At 44.4% G+C, this 24,277-nt stretch overlaps 1 protein-coding gene across 1 annotated transcript in view; it reads left to right on the forward strand.

Annotated features, from left to right (window-relative positions):
* Positions 1–24,277, forward strand: part of LOC126473895 (ATP-binding cassette sub-family F member 3) — a 110,542-nt gene that overhangs the window by 42,158 nt on the left and 44,107 nt on the right. Inside the window, exons 3-6 of the mRNA XM_050101235.1 lie at positions 7,668–7,842; positions 7,988–8,217; positions 16,123–16,227; positions 16,364–16,522. Of these exons, the coding sequence (XP_049957192.1) occupies positions 7,668–7,842; positions 7,988–8,217; positions 16,123–16,227; positions 16,364–16,522 (669 nt within the window). The remainder of the gene's footprint in view (positions 1–7,667; positions 7,843–7,987; positions 8,218–16,122; positions 16,228–16,363; positions 16,523–24,277) is intronic.

Raw genomic sequence — 24,277 nt, forward strand, 5'->3', positions numbered from 1 at the left:
TCTCCTCTGAGTCCCCGCCTCCCCCTCTCCTCTGAGTCCCCGCCTCCCCCTCTCCTCTGAGTCCCCGCCTCCCCCTCTCCTCTGAGTCCCCGCCTCCCCCTCTCCTCTGAGTCCCCGCCTCCCCCTCTCCTCTGAGTCCCCGCCTCCCCCTCTCCTCTGAGTCCCCGCCTCCCCCTCTCCTCTGAGTCCCCGCCTCCCCCTCTCCTCTGAGTCCCCGCCTCCCCCTCTCCTCTGAGTCCCCGCCTCCCCCTCTCCTCTGAGTCCCCGCCTCCCCCTCTCCTCTGAGTCCCCGCCTCCCACTCTGCTCGGAGTCCCCGCCTCCCCCCCTCGTCCTCTTCCCAACTCCGCGCCTCCCCCCCCCCTCGTCCTCTTCCCAACTCCGCGCCCTCCCCCCCCCCTCGTCCTCTTCCCAACTCCGCGCCCTCCCCCCCCCCCCTCGTCCTCTTCCCAACTCCGCGCCCTCCCCCCCCCCCCCTCGTCCTCTTCCCAACTCCGCGCCCTCCCCCCCCCCCCTCGTCCTCTTCCCAACTCCGCGCCCCCCCCCTCCCCCCCTCGTCCTCTTCCCAACTCCGCGCCCTCCCCTCCCCCCCTCGTCCTCTTCCCAACTCCGCGCCCTCCCCTCCCCCCCTCGTCCTCTTCCCAACTCCGCGCCCTCCCCTCCCCCCCTCGTCCTCTTCCCAACTCCGCGCCCTCCCCTCCCCCCCTCGTCCTCTTCCCAACTCCGCGCCCTCCCCTCCCCCCCTCGTCCTCTTCCCAACTCCGCGCCCTCCCCTCCCCCCCTCGTCCTCTTCCCAACTCCGCGCCCTCCCCTCCCCCCCTCGTCCTCTTCCCAACTCCGCGCCCTCCCCTCCCCCCCTCGTCCTCTTCCCAACTCCGCGCCCTCCCCTCCCCCCCTCGTCCTCTTCCCAACTCCGCGCCCTCCCCCCCCCCTCGTCCTCTTCCCAACTCCGCGCCCTCCCCCCCCCTCGTCCTCTTCCCAACTCCGCGCCCTCCCCCCCCCCCTCGTCCTCTTCACAACTCCGCGCCCTCCCCCCCCCCCTCGTCCTCTTCCCAACTCCGCGCCCTCCCCCCCCCCCCTCGTCCTCTTCCCAACTCCGCGCCCTCCCCCCCCCCTCGTCCTCTTCCCAACTCCGCGCCCTCCCCCCCCCCCTCGTCCTCTTCCCAACTCCGCGCCCTCCCCCCCCCCTCGTCCTCTTCCCAACTCCGCGCCCTCCCCCCCCCCCCTCGTCCTCTTCCCAACTCCGCGCCCTCCCCCCCCCCCCCTCGTCCTCTTCCCAACTCCGCGCCCTCCCCCCCCCCTCGTCCTCTTCCCAACTCCGCGCCCTCCCCCCCCCCCCTCGTCCTCTTCCCAACTCCGCGCCCTCCCCCCCCCCCCTCGTCCTCTTCCCAACTCCGCGCCCTCCCCCCCCCCCTCGTCCTCTTCCCAACTCCGCGCCCTCCCCCCCCCCTCGTCCTCTTCCCAACTCCGCGCCCTCCCCCCCCCCCCTCGTCCTCTTCCCAACTCCGCGCCCTCCCCCCCCCCCTCGTCCTCTTCCCAACTCCGCGCCCTCCCCCCCCCCCCTCGTCCTCTTCCCAACTCCGCGCCCTCCCCCCCCCCCCTCGTCCTCTTCCCAACTCCGCGCCCTCCCCCCCCCCCCCCTCGTCCTCTTCCCAACTCCGCGCCCTCCCCCCCCCCCCCTCGTCCTCTTCCCAACTCCGCGCCCTCCCCCCCCCCCCCTCGTCCTCTTCCCAACTCCTCCAACTCCCATCTTCCAACTCCTCTTCTTTATTCTTCCGGCGATCTTGCTGTTCATTTTGCTCTTGGTTTGCCTGTTCTTTTCCTCATTGACTTGACTGTGCTGTTTGTGTTGTTCCTCCTTTTGTTTCTGTCAGCTTTAATTGTGGAATGGTTGAACTTGCTGTTTGGTGTGCTCCCCTCTCTCCCAAAATCAACCAGCCTTCCAACAAGGGAGGAGATGTATGTTTGGGGTCAGGCCATCATTAGTAAAGGTAGCATTCTATAGCAGCAAGACCATGGCTGTTGGGAATGTTGGTGAAGAGGTAGGAGACAGTGCCAAGCAGGTCACCTGGTGTTAAAAGCATAAAATGCATAAAGTTAGTGGTTGATGTCTTTCATATAAAACTGTATGTTTACAAGTAATAGGCTGAAAGTGTTGGCCCGCAATGGCAGAGATTTTATGCTTTGGGACATAGTTACCAGCCACAATGTAGCATATTTGAGGCTTGGATTTTGGATTTTGTGATTGGTAAGGTTTGTGAGGAAAAACTATTTCCACTGTAGGGACCTATGGTACTGGGGCTTTTAGAGGATAGGTTCATGACTGTTTTGGGGGTCTGTTTAAGCTCTGGTTTCTGTAGGATGGTGGGAGTGAGTTTCTAAGGGTGTGGTAAATGCAGAAAAGAGAGATATCGTTCCTGTCAAGCCCATGAACCTTTTCAGGAATCACATGCATCTCTAAATTCTGTTTAAGAAAGTTGTGAAAGTTATCAGATTTTATACAAACATAAATGTATTGAAACTTCCGGACATTAAAACTGCTAGACTTTCAATATAATATTCTTACCTTCTCTAGGCAGTGCTAATTTATCCAGGCAATAAGTACATCCCACTGTCACACACATTCAGTCTCTCTTCTACATTCCCAACTGCATAGAAGCTGCCCTGCACATATTGCTACACTAGCATACCTTTACAGTATTGTTGTCCTTGTGGTTTTCAGTTCAAAGACTGATTTGAAGCAGCTCTCAAAGCTAGTGTATCCTGTGCAAGCCTCATCATCTCTCGAATTACTACTGCAACCTCAACCTACATCCGTTTGAACCTGCTTATTGTATTCATTCTTTAGTCTCCTCCTGTCTTTGGTAAATGGTGACTGGAAGAGGAAAGTCAGATTTGTATGGTGAGACTTTGCCTCTTTTGCCAGTGCATGTAGTATTTGGAGTCTTTAAATCACCATTGTGAAATGCTTGAAGTGTAAGTTCTGTTGATGTTCTATCTCACCTTGTGAAGGGCTTGCTACTTGTCACTACTTCATCAAAGATAAAATGTAGTGATTATTGTAAACAAATCTCTAAAAACAAATACAATGCTCTGAAGCCATCTATCATGTCTTATAAGAAATTAGTTTCATCATTCACTTCTGTGATCAAGAAACCAGTTCAGGAGCATTTCATAAGCTTATCCATTCAGAAAAGGTGGACTAGTGATGACTATGGTAACATAAAGATAAGTAATAGCAAAAAGAATATTCAACATCTGACACTGGGAATCATTGCACTTCATTTTCTAGAGGGCTGAGTTCCATTATCAGGTGTAAAAGTGAGTTATGAAACTATTCTCATAAATAAATAATTAATCAACACACATTTGATTTACTGTGTGTTTGGAAGATAAGATATGAGACACTGGTGAAAGTAAAGCTGTGAGTCTGGGATGTGAATCATGCTCTTGGGTAGATTAGGTGATAGAGTACTTATCCGTAGAAGACCAAGTTTATGGGTTCGAGTCCCAGTCCAGTATATAGTTTTAATCTGTCAGGATGTTCGAAACTTTTGTTGACTGGGAACTGCTTCAGGTTCATAACTTGTCAGACCACACAGCCCCAGGCCCTGATTCTTTTCATAATCAGAAGGTCCAACGACTGATTGCAACTCAGAGATTCCATGTGCTCATGGTCTTTGGCTAGTGAAGTTTTCCCTTCACAGTAGTGAGACGGTATTGTCATCCCAGTCATAAACCTGACAAAAACCCGAGATCTGTCAACAGTTACTGACTGATCAGCCTTACTGGCATGCTCTGCAAATTGAAAGGATGGTATCAAGACGTTGTGTTGTGTTCTCGACTCACGATGCCTTCTGTCAACCTGACTGTTTTCGTATCACAGGGTCTTTTATTCTCCTACCAGTGTGGTTTCTGGGCAGAATGATCCACAACAGGCCACCTGCATAGGTTGGAAACTCAGACAGGCTTTTTTCTAAACATCAGCACCTCATTGCAGGCTTTCTTGACCTATATAAAGCATATGACATTGCTTGATATCATCATAATCTATTTACCCTCTGTAACTGAGGCTTTCAAGTCTCCCTACTGATTTTTATCGTTCAGTTTTCATCCCATCTGTTGTTTAACGTTAAAATTGGTACATCTTTCAGCTCCCCATGGGTTCAAGAGAACAATGACCCACAGGGCTCCGTGCCAAGTGTTACATTCTTCCTCCCAACAATAGGCTAGTGACATCTTCAACTTTTGTGGTCCTGTCCTCAGTTGCGCGTAATACTACGGTATATTGATAAATTTCACTTATGGACCGCCGGCCGAAGTGGCCGTGCGGTTAAAGGCGCTGCAGTCTGGAACCGCAAGACCGCTACGGTCGCAGGTTCGAATCCTGCCTCGGGCATGGATGTTTGTCATGTCCTTAGGTTAGTTAGGTTTAACTAGTTCTAAGTTCTAGGGGACTAATGACCTCAGCAGTTGAGTCCCATAGTGCTCAGAGCCATTTGAACCATTTGAACTTATGGACCGTCTGACAGCAACTGAATAAAACACAATTTTAAATTGTGTTTTATTCAGTTGCTGTCAGACGGTCCATAAGTGAAATTTATCAATATACCGTAGTAATAGGCTAGTGACTTCAGTCGGACTACTGATCGCCCCTGTTCGCATGTTGCTGCCCTTTACATTTGGTATAGCTCACATTATGTAGTCTTAGCTGAACACCAGATCAAAGGCACCATTGAATGGCCTCCACCTGGACCCTTTCCCATGGTTTCCAGTTCTCTCCTGAGAAAGTGTGAGCCACGCATTTCTGTTGTTGTAACATGATCTGTCCTGACCCAGAAATCTACTTGGGTACCCAGCACTTGGACATTGTTACACAGTCCTGATTTTTGGGTATCTTCTCTGATAAAAAGCTTAGATGGCTCCTCCATATTTGTTAAAGACTAGTTGCATGCAAAAGCTATCACTCTAGTTTCCTACCCGCACCTCTTAGGATAACAGATCACACTATTCTCTTCCATATTTACTAGGCTCTGGTCTCATCTCGATTGGACTGTGGTTGGTACCAGATTTATGACTCAGTGGCACCGTTGTTGGACTCAGTCCTTCATCATGAAGTAAGACTGCCCAGTGGCACCTTCCAGATTAGTACCTTAGATAGTCCTCTAATTAAAATGGAGATCTTTCTATTCAACTGACAGTATTAACTCTTGCTCACCTGTGCAGTCAGCATCCAACAGTTTCCTAATCATCCAGCTTGCCAATTCTTTTTGCATACAAGGGCCGTCAACCTCCTGACACATGCCATTTGGGATGCATCTCGACACCCTCTGCAGAGACCTCCATCTTACATTCATAGAAAGAGTTACCCCAAGTGTTCACGCGTGCCCACCTCGGTTAGTACCCTTACCAGGGATTAGAACCAATCTATTTTAAGGACCTAAAGTTTGTCACCCTCATGATCTTTCAGCATCTGTTCACCTCAGCTCTTCAGGAATATCAAGGTGCTAGTGTTATTTACATTGACGGTTAAAAACTATGAATAGTACAAGATATAGATTTACATCTACCACTGATCAGGAACATTTGTTGCTGGGAGCTTGTAGTTTTTATCCAGCAGAACTGTTAGCCATTAACAGAGCCAGATGTTTTATTAATCAGGCCTCCCTAAACCACTAATTTGCATTTACTCTTGTCACCCTGTGATGTGTAATTCATAATCTCCTTTCTGACCTTAGTCTTCCTCTGGGTCCCAAGTCTTTTGAATACCTCAGAGAATGACTGGTCGATTATTTGGCTAGAGAAGCAGTTACTCCCCCAACATTAGGTTTGATGATCCCAAATGCATTTTTGCTGGTGCAGAAGAGACTCTTGTCCCTGAACTATCTAAGAGACTGTTGTGACATGGGATAATTGTCATTCCTTCTGGAAGGCATACTCAGTCCTATGTCACGTCAACACCAGTCGTATCAGATTAACCCATGGTTTCATTTTATGTAATGAGCCAATCCCATGCTGTTGGAGAGTCGTATACACTGTAGCTCACATCCTGGTGGTATCCCTCTTCTTTTGGCTCCCCATGCTAAGCATGGTCTTCGTGATTCTTTGACTCTAAGATTGGAAGATGACTTCCAGACAGTAAAACTGGTTTTCTCTTTTCTTCTTGAAAGTGGTTTTTATTTTCAGATATAATATTTTAAACAACTAGTTCATTTTCTTTGTTGAAGTCACTATTATTCTCAGATATATTATTTTAAACCCTGCTGCATCCTGGGTGTATGGGAATCCTTTGCCAGCTGACTAGGTCATCACTCTTCTGCTCCGTTTTAGTTGTGTTGTTAGATCTTTTTTTCTGGCATACTCTATTTTCTGTCTTAGGGATAGTACTATGATGAATACTGGATGCAGTACCCTCTGTAACACTTTCACTGTAAGGGGTAACAGGTGGGACAGTTGGAAGAATGCTCCTTGTCACAAGCAGAGCCCCATGGCACACTCAACTGCTGACCTGATTATCTCTCTCACCTGATTTTGTTATTGTCAGTCCAATTGCTATCCATTACATTTTTAGCCTTCTCATGCACTATTGTAAATATCCCAGCTGGAAGGCATTCTTCACTCCATTTCCAGCACCTTGGTTTTACCACTCCTACATACTTTCATAATTCGATCAAATTTCTGGCTTATGTCACTAACACTAGATGAACTATATATTGATGCAGACTGATCAGCTCCTTGTTTAACCTGTATCTACTTTCCAAACAGTGCAATACTACACTAATTGTTCAGTTACTCTGTCTGAGCCTCTTGTGATGTCACATTTATTGACTTCGGCAGTTCACTGTTTCACCTCTCAATGTAACCTAGAGCTTGTGCTACACTGCAGCGTAATCTGTTATCACAAACTCCTTTCTAAAGTTAGTAAAAATATCTGAGCTTTGTCATTGGCAATTTGTGTTGCACTTGTCATATTTTTGCTTCTCTGCAGTAAATGCTTGTAGTATACTACAGTACGGTACTACACTGTTGAATTTCATACCACTTAAGCTTCAATTAATGGCAGTTACAGTCACAATATTATTAGGACTGGGAAACTGTATAGCGAAATACTACCAAACTAGGAATTACATATGATGAATGTTATTTCACTTTTGCGTCCGCCCTCGGTAGCTGAGTGGTCAGCGTGACAGACTGTCAATCCTAAGGGCCCGGGTTCCATTCCTGGCTGGGTCGGAGATTTTCTCTGCTCGGGGACTGGGTGTTGTGTTGTCCTAATCATCATCATTTCATCCCCATCGACGCGCAGGTCGCCGAAGTGGCGTCAATCGAAAGACCTGCACTAGGCGAACGGTCTACCCGACAGGAGGCCCTAGCCACACGACATTTCATTTCATTTCGCTTTTGACACTGAAAACACATTTTTTTCCACCTCTCATTTGTAACCTACAGACACAGCCATAGGCTGGAAACTGTCAAAGATGGTGATTTGTAACCTAAAATTATCCTCCCTTGACTCCGAAACTGACGCATTGTCAATCCATATACTTTATCAAAAAACTGCTGGGCTGGCACTGCCTGTATATCTAACTTCAACCTATTATTTCACAGTCCTTTACAGGCTGCAGTAAAGTTCTGTTATAACTTTCAAATAATGTTTTATTTGTTTCAGAAATATATGTGAAAGGCTCTTAGGAATTCTAAAACCAAATAAGTCTGATTTACTAAATCATGGGCCAACTAAAGTTCTCAATGCTCCTGTTCACCTTGCATCTATGGCTGCCAATTTGGAAGACAATGTGCAAGACATCAAAAGCATTTGGATGATGACTAGAGATGCTGGATTAGTAAGTAGTGTTCAAATGGTAATACTTGTCATGTAATGATTTGCTGTACAACAGTTTGTCATTGGATGTTTGACTCGTTCTTGAAAAAAATCTTTAAACTGTTATATTAATGTTGTTTTAGAAATCTTTTTAATTCTTTATATAGAAAGTTGATGCAAAGAAACTTGAGAAAGCTGAAGCAAAGCTACAACAAAAGCAAGAGAAAAGAAGCTTGGATATGCAAATGAATAGAAATCAAGCAACAACAGGACCGCGGTTAGAAACAGCAACTGCTTCACAAGTTACTAGCAAAAAGGAAACAAAATTGGAGGATAAAGGCAACAATCGGACTCAGGACATTCGCATAGAAAACTTTGATGTCGCTTATGGTAACAGGTAACTAATCTACCTTCTTGGCAGTACAAATAATTTTAGAACTGGGGCAGTGGCAACTAAAATAGTTATACGATTGACTGACAGTTCTTACAGTAAACAGATTTTTTTTTTAATACAGGTGTTGCAATTTTTAAGTATAATGTGGAGTGAAAAGTCAGTCCACTGCAGCTGTATTTATTCAAAGCAATTACGGACCCACACAACAGGTTTCACTACTTTTAAGCTGCATCTTCTGTTGTATATCAGTACAGAACAATTCTTTTAATTAAAGCTTTGATAATGAGAAATTGAAGTTACCTGAGATATCTTAAAGTACTAAATGACTAGACTTAAACTTGGAAGAAAATATTACGCATCAAGTTAAGAAATTAGGTGTTCATCACATACACCCCCACAAAGAACAGGCTTATACATATGAGAGTTGGAACTTAAATAGTGGCAACTATATATTCACAACTGAAACAAGAGAGTTACATGTTTGCACCTGTTATTGTTCTTAAAAGTAGTTTCCAGCGATGTGGAAGGCATAGTATACTGTTAGCAGAACCTGTTCTGTTGATGGTGCGAATGGAGCTGTCTACTGCCTGTCAAATCTCTGGAACAATTCTGAAGTGAATGCCACGAAGTGGTTCGTTCATCTTCGGAATCAAATGAAAGCCACAAGGACTTAAGTCCGGGGAGTATGGTGGGTGGTACAGTACTTCCCAGTCCCATCGACCGAACAGAGCAGCCACAGCTTGCGCTGTATGCGCCTGCACATTGTCTTGAAAAATAATGGATGGGTTGCGTAGAAAGTGTCGCCACTTCTTTCGCAAAGTTGGTTGCAAGTGATGTTCCAAAAATGAACAGTAATTCTGTGCATTGACAGTCTGCCTTGGAGGATCGTAATGCATTAGGATAACACCATCACAGTTGTACACGAGAATCCCCATACTGGAGCTCTGACACACTTTCGATTTTCACGGTGACCCATAATGATGCCATTTGTTGGATTGGCGTTTCAGTTTTGGCTCTTAAGATATGGCCCATGTCTCAAGTGTTACAATACGGCATAAGAAAGCCTCTCCTTTGCACTCCAAGTGCGTCTGAGCAGCGTCACAACACAGCCATTTCTGCATTTCCATCAAGTCATGCGGAACCCATCGTGATGCAATTTTTCACATGCCCAGGCATTCCTTCAAGATGTGAAGCACAGTCGTATGTGCTAATCTGGTTTCATGGGCGAGCTCACGAATCGTATAGTGTCGATCACTGTTGACTAACGCAGCAACGTCATGCACTTCTTCTTCAGAGATGCTAGGACGACCTGCCCGATGCATGTCTGCCACAGTTTGCTGACCTTTGTTAAAGGCTTTTACCCAATGTGCCACTGTTATGTATGGCAATGCCAATTCCCTGCCTGCCTCTTGAAGACCTTGGTGACACTGTCGTGTTGTACGACCTCTGGTACAGTCAATCTTGATCAAACTCCGCTGTTCCTGTTTCGAAAACATAGTGACACCTTTACGTTAGACTGCTCGCTCACAAGTGACTGTTTTTCCCTCATTGTGTGCATGCGTCAATGTGGGACGGGTAAGTCCATTTGCTCAAAGGTAAGGTAAGTATGTCAACAATGTGTGCTATCAGCGACAATTGTAAATTTCATTGCATAGTGTCTCCACAGCAGTGTTGCCACTATTTAAGTTCCAGCCTACGTATTTAATAAATGTGATTTGTAATTTCATACCAAAAGAATGTTAATTTACAAATGGTATGTCATATGGTGTGGGGAGTAGTTACAGAATGCAGCAGAGCAACGGTTGGCATGGTTAGGCAAAGTTTACAGCCCTCCTCAATTGATAAAAACCAATCCTCAGTTGATAAAACAAAACGACTGTCATCTATGGTGAGTGTCATGTCTAAAAATGAAGGAATAGAATTAGAAACCAGAACTAATCCTTGTGTAAAAACGGTAAAGTATTGACTAAAACTGAAAAGACAGGGACTGTCCTCAAGTGACTTGGAACAACTGTTAAAAATGGGACTGACCTGTGTTAAAATCACAAACTGTCATCACTATACTAATTAAAATGTGTTCTTGTCAGCCTTTGTCAAGCGGCAGACAATGCCCCTCATAGATGTTACCCAGCAGTATTGCAGCAGCTAATGGTTACAATATAAATTTTGTTCCCAATAATAATAAGGAAGTATTAATAATGACGTCTTCTTCCAATAACCACTCCACATTTTCTACCCCTTTATCACCTGTTAGCCAGGACATTAAGAACTACCACCACGTTCCCTATGGCCCCTTTTCAGAAAGAATAGGTAAACATTGAAAAAATAACAACATAAATCCTGTGTTTTTTATCCCTCAGAATGTAGGTTTCAGGTATAACACAGGGAACAGCCAGTCAGTAACCCATATAAGAACACAGGGATTTATTCAATTTCCTGCAATGATTGTTCTCAAAAGTACATTGGGCAAATGGGTAGTGGTTTCACAATTCGCTTTAAAGAATATCTCAAAGTGAGCAGTTCGAAATCACTGCTAACATCTCATTTATTACATAATCAAAATTATATTTCAGATCTCCACAACAACCTGGAGATGGTACATAAATAGAGAGAGTGCGATGTTTTAAATGTACTTGAAGAGATACATATGATAAAGTCCATAAGACAGTCCCCTAATAATACACTCAATAGCCAGAGTTGAAGCACTGAGCTTTATTGGCCAGTTTTGACTATTTAAATTTTTGAAGTTAGGGGTATCAAAATCTAACCTGTTGGTTAGCTAATTTCAGCTTTTTTGTGTTAATATTCATGTTTAGTCCCACTGGCGGTCCACTTGGAGGCCATCTGCTCCATTTACTGTATACACTGTTTTAATGACTTAGAAATAAGTAGTTCATCTTAGCAACATAATTATATTTAGCATTATCCAATTTGAATTGTAAGTGTTACAGAGAGCCGAGTCTAATAATTCGCAAGATGACCACAGTTCCTCAGCAGAGCACTAGTGTTGCGTTTTTCATATCTTCTGGGTTGCCCGCATTAGTTCAGTTTTCGTCACCGTCTCAGTACCGGGACGGCAGCCACAGCACACCCTTCAACAACGCAAGGGATGTTATAGCTTGGTTGTCAGCTGCTATGTTTGTGACAAATGCAGATGACTGTGTTAGCTTTTGCTAATTTTGACCAGCAGAGTAAACTTCTTCCTTTGTCATTGCTGGCCCCTAAAACAGTTAAAATAATTTTCACTAGATTTCGATACATAAATTTTACTATTTTTCATCACTAGTATTATTTTATTCTTAAATTATCATAGAAACCAGTACTTGCCTGTGTAACATATATGAGGGACATTGCTGTTACTTGATGTAGGCCAACAAGAACACATTTTAATCAGTAAATTGATAACAGTTCCTGATTTTAACACAGGTCTGTCCCATTTTTGGCAGGTGCTCCACATCAGTTGGGTAACTACTCCCCACACTATATGACGCAGCATTTGTAAATAACCTTCTTTTGGTATGAAATTGCAAATCATATTTATTAAATATGTATAAGGTCTTTCTTTGTGGGGCATGTGTGATCCACACCTAATTTCTTAACTTGATGTGTAATATTTTCCTCCAAGTTTAAGTCTAGTACCTCAGTACTTTAAGATATCGCTGATAACTTCAGTTCCTTATTATCAAAGCATTACTTAAAAAATCTGTACAGATATTCATCAGAAGATGCAACTTAAAAGCTGTGTAACCGGTTGTGTGGATCTATAATTGGCCTGAATAAATACAGCTACAGCAGACTATTGGATTTTTCGTGCAGTGTTATACATAATAATTTTAGCACCTGTATTAAAAAACTGTGTACTGTATGAATTGTCAATCAGTCACACAATTCTTGGCAGTAGTAATTACAGTATGCAATTTTTTTCCTCCTGTGCATATACAACATTTTGTATTACTGTTTGAATTCCAGTGTGTGAACATGCTGATAATTATACTTTTATCTAGCTACCATGTCCACAGATTTTGGTTTTTCTTCAAATTTGTGGCAAAATTTGCTGGTTGCAACAGAATAGGAAAAATAAGAATTAATTCTTGCCTGACTTTGCCATTGTATTATTTCTGTATGCCTATGAGGGTGGGGGCGGGGGTGGGGAGGGGGGGGTGGGGGAGTGTTTATACAAAGTAAACCCCAGACTTTGAATTTTGGCATGCAATGCAAAACAGTTGTACTACAATGCCAGGTATGAAAGTGCTGTGAAGTGAATGCTGTCACTGTGGGAACAGCTCAGCAGTGTCATTGTGCTACTTTTTCATTGTATTGTGTAAACCCAAAATGAGGTGCATATCAGCCAACCGTTCATTAGTAAACCTATCCATACTGCTGTATATCAGTGTTAACATACAACTTACACTGGCAGAGAAACAGAACAAAACAGAACCGAATACAAGCTTGGGGGCAAAGAGTAAAGTGGATGTTGCCGTTGTCAGCAGGAAGTACTGTGAGTGGCCAGAAAAAAGTTCCTTTCAAAACAAAGGCATATTGTCAAAATTTGCAATGTTGTGCAAATGTTTTCAGATAAGTACAGATACAAATGTAAAAATGGTCATAAACCAAAGTAATGCAGTTATTCACTCCCTTTTTGTCGATACTTGCTGCCTTCTACAGTTCTACCTTGAGCAAATTCATGTTTCATACCTAAACATACTTTGGTAAACTTTCATCATTGTCAGTGGGTTAATTTATTTTCTTACAAGGGGAGGCCGCCAATCGTGAAATTCAGATTCGATTCATACTGCGCATAATAAAAGCTCATGGCCAGAGGTGGCAAAGCACCAAGATACACTTCTCAGCCATTGTCGAGAAAATCGACAGTTAAAATAAACCGTTCGGTGAAATACTCTCTACGGTACATAATTTTCTACAGCATCGTGGTGCAGCCATAAGCGCTCGGGTTCGCAATCCGAAGGTCACCGGATCGAATCTTGCACCATGGAACTTATTTTTTATTTTTTTTATTTTTTGTAATTCAAATGTGTACACACACACACACACACACACACACACACACACACACACACACACACACAGAGATATATATATATATCATTATGTTTTCCGCAAACAAAGTTGTATTTCACAAATGTTATTAATTGTCTTCATAATGTTAACCACATATAGTTAACGGAAGACGTAGAAACGATATTCCGAAACGAATACGTATAGCGTAAGTCAAACGTTCGAATTAGAATAGAAACCCCACGAACACAAATTTGCTGTGGCAGGTATGAAATATAAACTCCGTTACTCGCTCGTTACACTTGAAGGACAGATGTTGAACGAAAGCGCTGGCAGATCGATAGACACACAAAATTCAAGCTTTCGCAACAAACTGTTGCCTCATCAGGAAAGAGGGAAGGAGAGGGAAAGACGAAAGGAAGTAGGTTTTAAGGGAGAGGGTAAGGAGTCATTCCAATCCCGGGAGCGGAAAGACTTACCTTAGGGGGAAAAAAGGACGGGTATACACTCGCTCGCGCGCGCGCACGCGCGCACACACACATATCCATCCACACATACAGACACAAGCAGACATATTTAAAGACAAAGAGTTTGGGCAGAGATGTCAGTCGAGGCGGAAGTGTAGAGGCAAAGAAGTTGTTGAAAGACAGGTGATGTATGAGTGGCGGCAACTTGAAATTAGCGGAGTTGAGGTCTGGCGGATAACGAGAAGAGAGGATATACTGTTGGTGAGAAGTATCCAGATAACCCGGACGGTGTAACACTGTGCCAAGATGTGCTGGCTGTGCACCAAGGCATGTTTAGCTCCCTTAAAACCCACTTCCTTTCGTCTTTCCCTCTCCTTCCCTCTTTCCTGATGAGGCAACAGTTTGTTGCGAAAGCTTGAATTTTGTGTGTATGTTTGTGTTGGTTTGTGTGTCTATCGACCTGCCAGCGCTTTCGTTTGGTAAGTCACCTCATCTTTGTTTTTATATATAATTTTTCCCACGTGGAATGTTTCCCATTATATATATGAATTACAAAAAACTAATAATAAAAAAAATTGCGTGGCGCGAGATTCGATCCGGCAACCTTCGGATTACGAACACGAGCGCTTACCGCTGCGCCACGACGCTGTAGAAAACTATTAATCGTAGAGAGTATTTCACCACAACGGTTTCTTTTAACGGTCGATTTTCTCGACAACGGCTGAGAAGTGCATCTTGGTGCTTTGCCACATTACACCTCTGGCCATGAGCTTTTATTATGCGCAGTATGAATCGAATCTGAATTTCACAATTGGCGGTCTCCCCTTGTTAGTGCTGGATACTGATGTTAATGCAGCTGTCTTGACATTGTCAGCACAGCTGATATGTTCATCCAGTTTGTAATTTTTTTGTTGACTCTGCTATTTCATGCTGCTACATGTTATGTAAAATGTTCTTTCTCACACACACTTGGAAAGTACAGTTTACTTACCCTATACAGGCGTGGAAGAGTGAAATCAACAAAAAATGACAAACTGGAGCAAAATATTAGTTGTATTGAAAGTGTCAGAAGGCCGCATAAAATCAGTATCTGTTACTAAGAAAATAAATGAACCCACTGATGATAGTGAAACGTCACCAAACATGTCTCATTGTCAAAACAAGGACAACCTGTGTTTGCTCAAGGCAGGACTGTATTTCCATAAGTACATGGGAATGCAGTTACTTTTTGCTATGCCACCAGAAACTACAAATCCTTTGTACCAAAATACTCGGACAATATCCCTGAACAACGTCCAAAATTTTGTCAGAGTTTGGGTTCACGCTCTATACGGTTACCTATTTGCAGTAAAGTAGTACACAATAATGAACACTAAGATATATTCTGATTTGGCTACAGTGAATTTTGGAGCACAATCTGTTAATTACATTCAGTGATTAACTGACACTACTTCTGTGTTGACTGGTGGTGGAAGAATCAGCTGCTGCTAATGTGCAATGTTGCCCAGGGTGCACCCGACTGTACTGATTTTTCATTGTGTAATCCATACAATCTTCGGGGAGACTTCTTCCTTGCAACAAGGCCATCGGAGTTGCTACCTTCTGGAAATGCTGACCGGACATAGGAATGAATGAATGAATATTAACTGACACTTGATAATGGGAGTATGCTCCTTAAGTACTTTTTTTCTCTTCTCAAGAAAAGGGACTTAAGCAGACTTTGTGCAGTAACAGTTATCATTTGTAATACAGAATGTGAAAATAAATGTATAGCAGCCTGCATTAAAGTGAAAATTGTTGCACAGAAATCCTGATAATGATTGGTGGAAAAATTGTAGATAGGAAATTAAATTTAAATGTTACAATAAACAGTGAATGCATAATGTGATAGAAGGCAACTAACAGTGTCAGAATTTGTGATAATGATCATTTTTCTTTTGATTCTTTGTTAGCCATTGTAGACTCATTTTACTGCTGCGGTAGCTATAATTTGAATAAATTTTGTGTTAAGTCATTGAGGCTCCCTTTTCCTTATTTTCATTTAAACGACGCCTCTCCCTCTCCCAGTTCTTATTTTCAGTGACGATCTGTTAGGGATCCACTGCATCTGCCGAGTGAAAGGGCACAGTGATTAGCTTGCTCAACTCCCTTGTGGAAGGAGTTAAGGTCAAATACCCATATAGACATCATGATTCAAGTTTTCTGTGATTTTTCTTAAAGCAGTTAAGGTGAGAAATGGAATTGTTCCTTTGGAAAGACCATGGACAGTTTTCTTTCTGTTAATTGTCCTTCATACTAGTTATCCCCTACAAAGACTAATATTTCAAATTTTTTGCAGAAATTTCATTAGTAATAATGAACAAGTAAAATTAACTAATTAATGATAAATATTTCATGATGCGTGTGTATTCGTTGAAATTTGAAGGGTCTTGCTGCAGGCTGCTGATCTCACATTGGCGTTTGGAAGAAGGTATGGTCTTGTGGGAAGAAATGGTCTTGGCAAGACTACTCTTTTGAGGATGATATCAAGGTTAGTGGAGAGTGAATATTTACCTACTGTTACAGTCATATCCACTACGCAGTTTTTGTGTATTTTCTTTAATATATCTTGTAAATACACTAAATGAGAGTGCCATAGTTCTAACAACACTAATTGTTCTTTTCAGTGGACAACTGCGGATACCTTCACACATATCTGTTCTCCATGTGGAGCAGGAAGTGGTTGGAGATGACACAACTGCATTGCAGAGTGTTCTCCAGTGTGATACTGTTCGTGAAAGACTAATTGCTAAAGAAAAGGAAATCAGCACAAAATTAAATAATGGGTGAGAGTATTCATTAGTATGAGTATTAATTTCCTTCTTTTTTGCCTTTCTTCCCTGCTCCTCCTCCTAATTTATTGATTTTGTCTAGGGGAGCTTTCAAGAGCATACTGATATAATGGGAAATGCAGAAATTCCTGTGTAGTTGCGTAAGTCAATCTTTTGTATCCTGTTGTTCATAAAATTTTCATGGTGCTGTCTAGATATTTATCAGCAATTTCCAAGAGTCCTATCCTTGGTTCATTCAGAGTGTATTTGTTACTTGACCCCTTGATTTGTGAACTTTCATAAAAATTTTCGTATGAAATGCAGACTATAGAGTAATTTTAACTGAACTATAGTATTCAATGGGACCATGACCCCAGAAAAGAGGCAGACAATGATTTACTGTTGTGAAGTCAAACCCTACATACCATTGCCCCTGCAGTACTTAAAAGTGCATCTGCTTTATACATGTTACTGTTGTCTTCAGTTTAAAGACTGGTTTGATGCAGCTCTCTATGCTACTGTAACCTGTGCAAGCCTCTTCATCTCCGAGTAACTATTGCAACCTGTAGTCCTGTGAATCTGCTTGCTGTATGCATCTATTGGTCTCCCTCTATGATTTTTACCCCCCACGCTTCCCTCCAGTGCTAAGTTGGCAGTCCCTTGATGCCTCAATGTGCCCTACCAACCAATCCCTTTTTTTGGTCAGGTTGTACCACAAATTTCTCCTTTCTCCAATTATATTCAATACCTCCTCATTACTTACGTGATCTAGCGATCTAATCTTCCAGCATTCCTCTGTAGCACAACATTTCAAAAGTTTCTATTCTCTTCTTGTTTAAACTTTTCATCATCCATGTTTCATTTCCATACATGGCTACACTCCATACAAATACTTTCAGAAAGGACTTCCTGACACTCAAATCTCTACTCAGCAATAACAAATTTCTCTTCAGAAATACTTTTCTTGCCATTGCCAGTCTTCATTTGATATCCTCTCTACTTCAACCATCATCACGTATTTTGCTTCCTGAATAGCAAAACTCATCTACTACTTTAAGTGTCTCATTTCCTAATGTAATTCCCTCAACATCACCTGATTTAATTCATCTGCATTCTATTATCCTTGTTATGCTTTTGTTGATGTTAATCTTATATCTTTCTTTCAAGATACTGTCCATACTATTCGACCACTCTTTCAAGTCCTTTGCTGTCTCTGACAAAACTATAATGTCATCAGCAAATATCAAAGCTTTTATTCTTCTCCCTAGACTTTAATTCCTACTCCAAATTTTTCATTTGTTTGCTTTACTGCTTGTTCAATATACAGATTGAATAACATCTGGGATAGGCTACAACCCTGTCTCACTCCCTTCTCAACCACTGCTTCCTTTCTGTGCTCCTCGGCTCTTATAACTACCATCTGGTTTCTGTACAAATTGTAAATATCCTTTCACTTCCTGTATTTTACCCCTGCCACCTTCAGAATATGAAACATTTCCAAAAGCTTTCTTCAAGTCTACAGATGATGTAATCATAGATTTGTTTTTCCTTAACCTGTCTTATAAGATAAGTCATAGAATCAGTATTGCCTCAAGTGTTCCTACATTTCTCTGGAATCCAAACTGATATTTGCCGAGGTGATTTTCTATGAGTTTTTCCAGTCTTCTGTAAATAATTCGTGTTAGTATTTTGCAGCCAATTATTAAACTTACTATACTGATAGTTCATTAATTTTCACACCTGTCAGCACCTTCTTTATTTGGAGTTGGGATTATTGTGTTCTTCTTGAAGTCTGAGGGTATTTCATTTGTCTTATACATCATGCTCACCAGATGCAAGAGTTTTGTCATCGTTGGCTCTCCCAAGGCTATCAGTAGCTCTAACGGAATGTTGTCTACTCACGGGGCCTTGTTTCAACTTCAGCCTTTCAGTGCTTCGTCAGATTCTTCACACAGTATCATATCACCCTTCTAATCTCCCTCTGCGTTCTCTTCATATAGCGGAGATGCTTAGTCACAGGTACGCGCAACAAAAAGTCTCTCACAATTAAAGCTTTCAGCCATTAACGCCTACATCAACAGTAGACGAGTCACTCACTCACTCACTGTGCAGATGCAACTCACACACGCAACTGCCGTCTCAGGCAACTGAAACCACACTGCAAGCAGCAGCACCAGTGCTTGATAGGAGTGGCGACTGGGTGGGGGTAAGTAGGAGGCTGGGGCAGAGAGGGGGAGGGATAGTATGGTGGGGGTGGCAGACAGTGGAGTGCTGCAGATTAGACAGAGAGCAGCTAGAGGTGGGGAGGGGGGGGGGGGAGTAGTGGAAAAGGAGAGAAATGAAAAGACTGGGTGTGATGGTGTAATGACGGCTATGTAGTGCTGAAATGGGAATAGGGAAGGGACTGGATGTTTGAGGACAGTGACTAACAAAGGTTGAGGCCAGTAGGGTTACGGGAACATAGGATATATTGCAGGGAAAGTTCTCACCTGCGCAATTCAGAAAAGCTAGTGTTGGTGGGAAAGATCCATATGGCACAGCATGTGAAGCAGTCACTGAAATGAAGGGTATAATGTTTGGCAGTGTGATCAGCAACAGGCTGGTCTGCTTGTTTCTTGGCCACAGTTTGTCAGTGGCCATTCATGCAGACAGACAGCTTGTTGGTTGTGATACCTACATAGAATGCAGCACAGTGTTTGCAGCTTAGCTTGTAGATCACATGATTGGTTTCACAGGTAGCCCTGCCTTTGATGGGATAGGTGATGTTTGTGACCAGACTGGAGTAGGTGGTGGTGGGAGGATGTGTGGGACAGGTTTTGCATCTAAGTCTGTTACAGGGGTATGAGCCATGATGTGAGGGATTGGGAGCAGGAGTTGTAAGGGTGGAAGAGTATATTGTGCGGGTTAGGTGGACAGTGGAATACCACTGTGGGAGGGGTGGGAAGGACAGTGTGCAGGACATTCCTCATTTCAGGGATGTAATTTAAACCCTGGCAGAGAATGTAATTCAGTTGCTCCAGTCCTTGGTGATGCTGATTTACGAGGGGATTGCTCCTGTGTGGCAGATGGTGGGACTTTGGAAGGTGGTGGGAGACTGGAAAGATAAGGCACGGTAGATTTCTTTTTGTAAGAGGTCGGGAGGATAATTACATTCAGTGAAGGCTTCAGTGAGACCCTCGGTATATTTCGAGAAGGACTGCTCTTCACTGCAGATGTGATGACCGTGGTCTGCTAGGCTGTACAGAAAGGACTTTCGCTATGGAAGGGGTGGCAGCTGTCGAAGTGTAGGTATTGCTAATGGTTAGCAGGTTTGACATGGATGAAGGTTGTGGTGGTTCTATAAAGGCACATTTGCATGCCGAGCGTGAGTTTCCGCGGAAACGCGAAATACTAATTAAATAAATAATCAGTGACAAATAAATAAAGCCTATGGCACACAACTGCAGCGCTGTGTCGCTGATAAAACAAAAGCACAATTACGTTACTCTTATGTTTGATTAAGAAAGGAGAGCTCTGGTAGAAGTGGTGCGAGAAGCACGTATTTTTTTTATTGTCTGGCACACCGCCATATTTCATGTTATAGAAGAATACTGCGAGTTGCAACCACACTAGGCACTCGATTCTGTAAAGAATTATATTTATAAAAGTAAGTAGGATTATGAACTGTAGGCTTATTCATTGAATATATCTGATTTAACTAACTGTGTAACTTTTTTATGTTTAGTAGACAATCACCTCTGTACGACGTATTGGCATGGCTGGCAAATTATTGTAATATTGAGATTTAGATTATGAGTCCGCACCTACCGCAGCAGTCTTTGGAAACGATTTAATTACGAAGTCCGATTATTCAGTTTTATTTCACGGTCAACTACGAGTAACATTGCCTTTACGAAAAAGCCATTGTCAAGCGTCTGATAACGAATAATCAAACGTCCACATTCCAGATAAGCGAACACAATTGCAATCACAATCACCATCATACAGATAGAATAATTAACATATTTAAAAAAATAACAACAACATATTTTTTTTTTTATTTATTTTATTTATTTTATAGTTCCACCTGTTTTAATTTTCTTCCTTTGTTTATTGTTGTCCTCGGTGGCGACATACTGCGTTGCTACACTGGCTGAAAAATGGGTTGTGGCCCCCCCTGCAGTTTTGGGAGTAAGAATAGGCCTGCGGTATTCCTACCTGTCGTAAGAGGCGACTAAAAGGAGTCTCAAATGTTTCGGCCCTTATGTGATGGTCCCCTCTTGGGTTTGACCACCATATTTCAAAATTATTCCGAAGAGCGAGCCAGTTGGGGAAGGGCGCCTTACTTGGTGCATTGTGTCCATCGTGCATTGAGACCTTTAGCCAGCTTATTCATCATTGCGTTGCAGTCCCACTCGTTCTCCATCTTTTGGGCAAGGATACATTCCTGGTTGCTATTTCCGCCATGCACTCTGCAGTGTCGCTTCGTGCACTGACGATGACCATGGACAACTTGCCGCCTAATATCTAGCACTGTAGCCAGTCCGTTGTGGTGAGACCGCCATGAACCCTGTTGGTTGTAGCCCACTGACAACACAGGGATTGCTCTACTGATGCCTGCACCATTAACTCCCCACGTATGCCAAGGAGTAGATGGCTATCTCTCTGGGGCATCGGGACTCTCAGCAATGGCCATCCTGCCAGGTGGCCTTTTCTGTGACTGGGTGGTGCCTGTGGGGAGGGCCCTTGGTAGGAGTAGGTGGCATCACGGTGGATGACACGCAATGAAGTGTGGCACATCTTCTCTTGCTGGTGGCCAACCACCAGCAGTCTCTAAGCATTCAAGGGCTCACTTTAATGCAAACATGTATGACCCCAGAGCGTTCCCCTCCCTGGCCACACCAAGGGAGGAATGAAAGGCTATGAATGACAGCGAGACGTATTTGCCCAGGTATCTAGTCTGTATGAGAGCTGATGGGGAATCCTTTGAGTTCATGAAGCCTCAGTGCTTCGTAGAGCGTTTAGAGCACAAGTTCGGGGAGGTGGAGGGCTTGTCAAAAATGCGGTCTGGGTCAGTCTTGATAAAAACAGCATCCTCTGCCCAGTCACGTCCATTACTTGCTTGTAAGAAGCTGGGGATGTTTCTGTTACTATCAGACCCCATAAAAGCTTAAATATGGTCCAGGGCATTATCTTCCACGGGGCCCTTCTTTTACAGTCCGATGACTAGCTACACACCAACTTAGAGCGGTGAAGTGACCATTTCATCCGGCGCGTCCACTGGGATCCGAGGGATAATCAGGTTGCCACCAGTGCCTTCATCTTGGCTTTCGATGGTGACACATTACCCGAGAAGGTGAAGGTGATGGTCTACTGCTGTGATGTCAAGCCATATTTCCCTCCCCCGATGCGGTCTTTAAATGCTGAAAGTTCGGCCATATGTCTTCCCAATGTGTTTCCAGCCTCATATGTCGCTGTTGTGGTCGTCCATCCCATCCCGATACTCCATGTGCCCTGCCTCCCATCTGTGTCAACTGCGGAGAGCACCATCCCCCTTGCTCGCTGGACTGAAACATTCTACAGAAGGAACAGAAAATAATGGAATACAAGACCCTGGACCTACTGACCTACACTGGGGCTAAACGGAAATTAGAACGTCTTCATCCCGTGCACATGTCATCTTATGCTGCCACTGTCACTCCTGTTACAGCTCCATCTGATGCACCACAGTCAGTCAGCTCTCATTGCCGAAGGACCACACCCGCCCCCTTGATGGTGGGGGGCACTTCCCTCCCTGTTGCTTCCGCGCGCCATCTACCTTGGGAGCGATCTCCCCCCCCCCCCCCCCCCCCCCCCAAACCATCAGGGACCCCAGTCCCCACTTCTAAGCTAGAAAAGTGTAAGTCTTCCAGCTTAGATGCGGTTTCTCTCGCTAGGAAGGGATCCCTTGGGTCACTCCCTTCCCAGGTTCCTACCAATGGCAAACCAGACACCCGCCAGGGGCTGAAGAATCCCCAGGTAGCTGGTCGTAGGGCTTCGCGGTCCTCTTCAGTCCTGGAGACTGGATCAAAGAAGCCCTCCTAGCAAGGGCAACCAAAGGAACAGCGTGAGAAATCAAAATCAAAGACCCCTAAGATCAAGGAAATTGCAGTGGCACCCACTGCGCCACTACCTACAGGCTCTGCGTCTGACGATGCAGTGGAGATTCTGGCGTCCGCTGAGCAGGTGACCCAGCGGTGTAATCTGCCTTCTCGGTCCCTTCACGCCTTTCTCGGCTATGGACAATGTCGTCCTGCAGTGGAACTGCAGCTGTTTTTTCCACCATCTTGCTGAGCTCCGACAATCTCTCAGCCTTTACCCTTTCCTTTGCATTGCTCTTCAGGAAACTTGTTTTCAGTCGATGCGAACCCCCACTCTCCGTGGCTTTTTTTTTTTTTTTTTTTCTTCATCAGTCTGCTGACTGGTTTGATGCGGCCCGCCACGAATTCCTTTCCTGTGCTAACCTCTTCATCTCAGAGTAGCACTTGCAACCTCCATGGCTATCAGGGTTATTATAAGAACCGGCCAGCTTATGAGAGGGCATCTAGTGGCGTCTCCACTTATGTCCTTCTCTCTTTACAGCGAGTCTGTCCCTCTACAAACACCTTTAGAGGCTGGCGCTGTTCGGGTGTGGATGCCTCAGGCTGTTACTTCTGCAGTCTCTATGTTCCACCGGATGTGATGTCCCGCAGCATGTCCTGGCTACACTGATAGCCCAATTGCCGCCACCTTTTCTGACACTGGGCGACTGCAATGCCCGTAACCCTCTGTGGGGTGGATCGGTGGCAACAGGCCGAGGCAGCATCGTTGAGCAGGTTTTGGCACTGCTCAACCTTCATCTTTTAAATAATAGTGCCTTCACACATTTCAGTGTGACGCATGGCACGTACTCAGCCATCGACCTTTCGATCTGCAGCCCTAGCCTATTACCATCTGTCCAATGGAGTGTGCATGATGACTTGTGCGGTAGTGACTGCTTTCCGATCTTTCTGTCACTGCCACAGCATCACTCTTTTGGGTGCCCCTGTAGATGGCTGTAAATAAGGCTGACTGGGACTTGTTCACCTCCATTGCCACTATTCAGCCTCTTTCCAATGACACCATTGATGCAGTGGTTCACTATGTCACCACCAGCTTCGTTACTGCCGCAGAATCTGCCATTCCCTGTTCTTATGGGTCCCCTCAGCAGAGGACTGTGCCTTGGTGGTCGGCCGAGATCGCTGAGGCGATTAAAGATCACAGGCGGGCACTCCCGCGTCACAAGCAGCATCCCTCATTGGAACACCTCATCGCCTTTAAATGGCACCGTGCGTGAGCCCGCTGCCTCATTCGCCAACATAAGCAGGAGTGTACCACTGGCCTCTGTACCTCTCCATCGCAGGTTTGGACCAAGATTAGGCGACTCTATGGCTATCGGACCCCATCAGCGTACCTGCGCTTTTACTGAATGGAGCAGTCTGTACTGACTGCGACACAATTGCAAACCGCTTAGCGGAGCATTTTGCTGAGAGTCCCACTTCTGCGAATTACCCACTGGCTTTCCGCTCCCTGAACGAGCGGTTGGAACGTCAGAGCCTTTCATTTCACACGCGCCACCCTGAATCATACATTGCTCCATTCAGTGAGTGGGAATTACAAAGTGCGCTAGCCGCTTGCCGTGGTACAGTTCCCGGGCCAGATCGCATCCACTGTCAGATGCTCAAACACCTCTTGGTGGACTGCCAGGGATGCCTCCTAGACCTTTCCAACCGT

This window comes from Schistocerca serialis, chromosome 4 (genome assembly GCF_023864345.2).
Source record: "Schistocerca serialis cubense isolate TAMUIC-IGC-003099 chromosome 4, iqSchSeri2.2, whole genome shotgun sequence".
Taxonomy (NCBI): Eukaryota; Metazoa; Arthropoda; class Insecta; order Orthoptera; family Acrididae; genus Schistocerca; species Schistocerca serialis.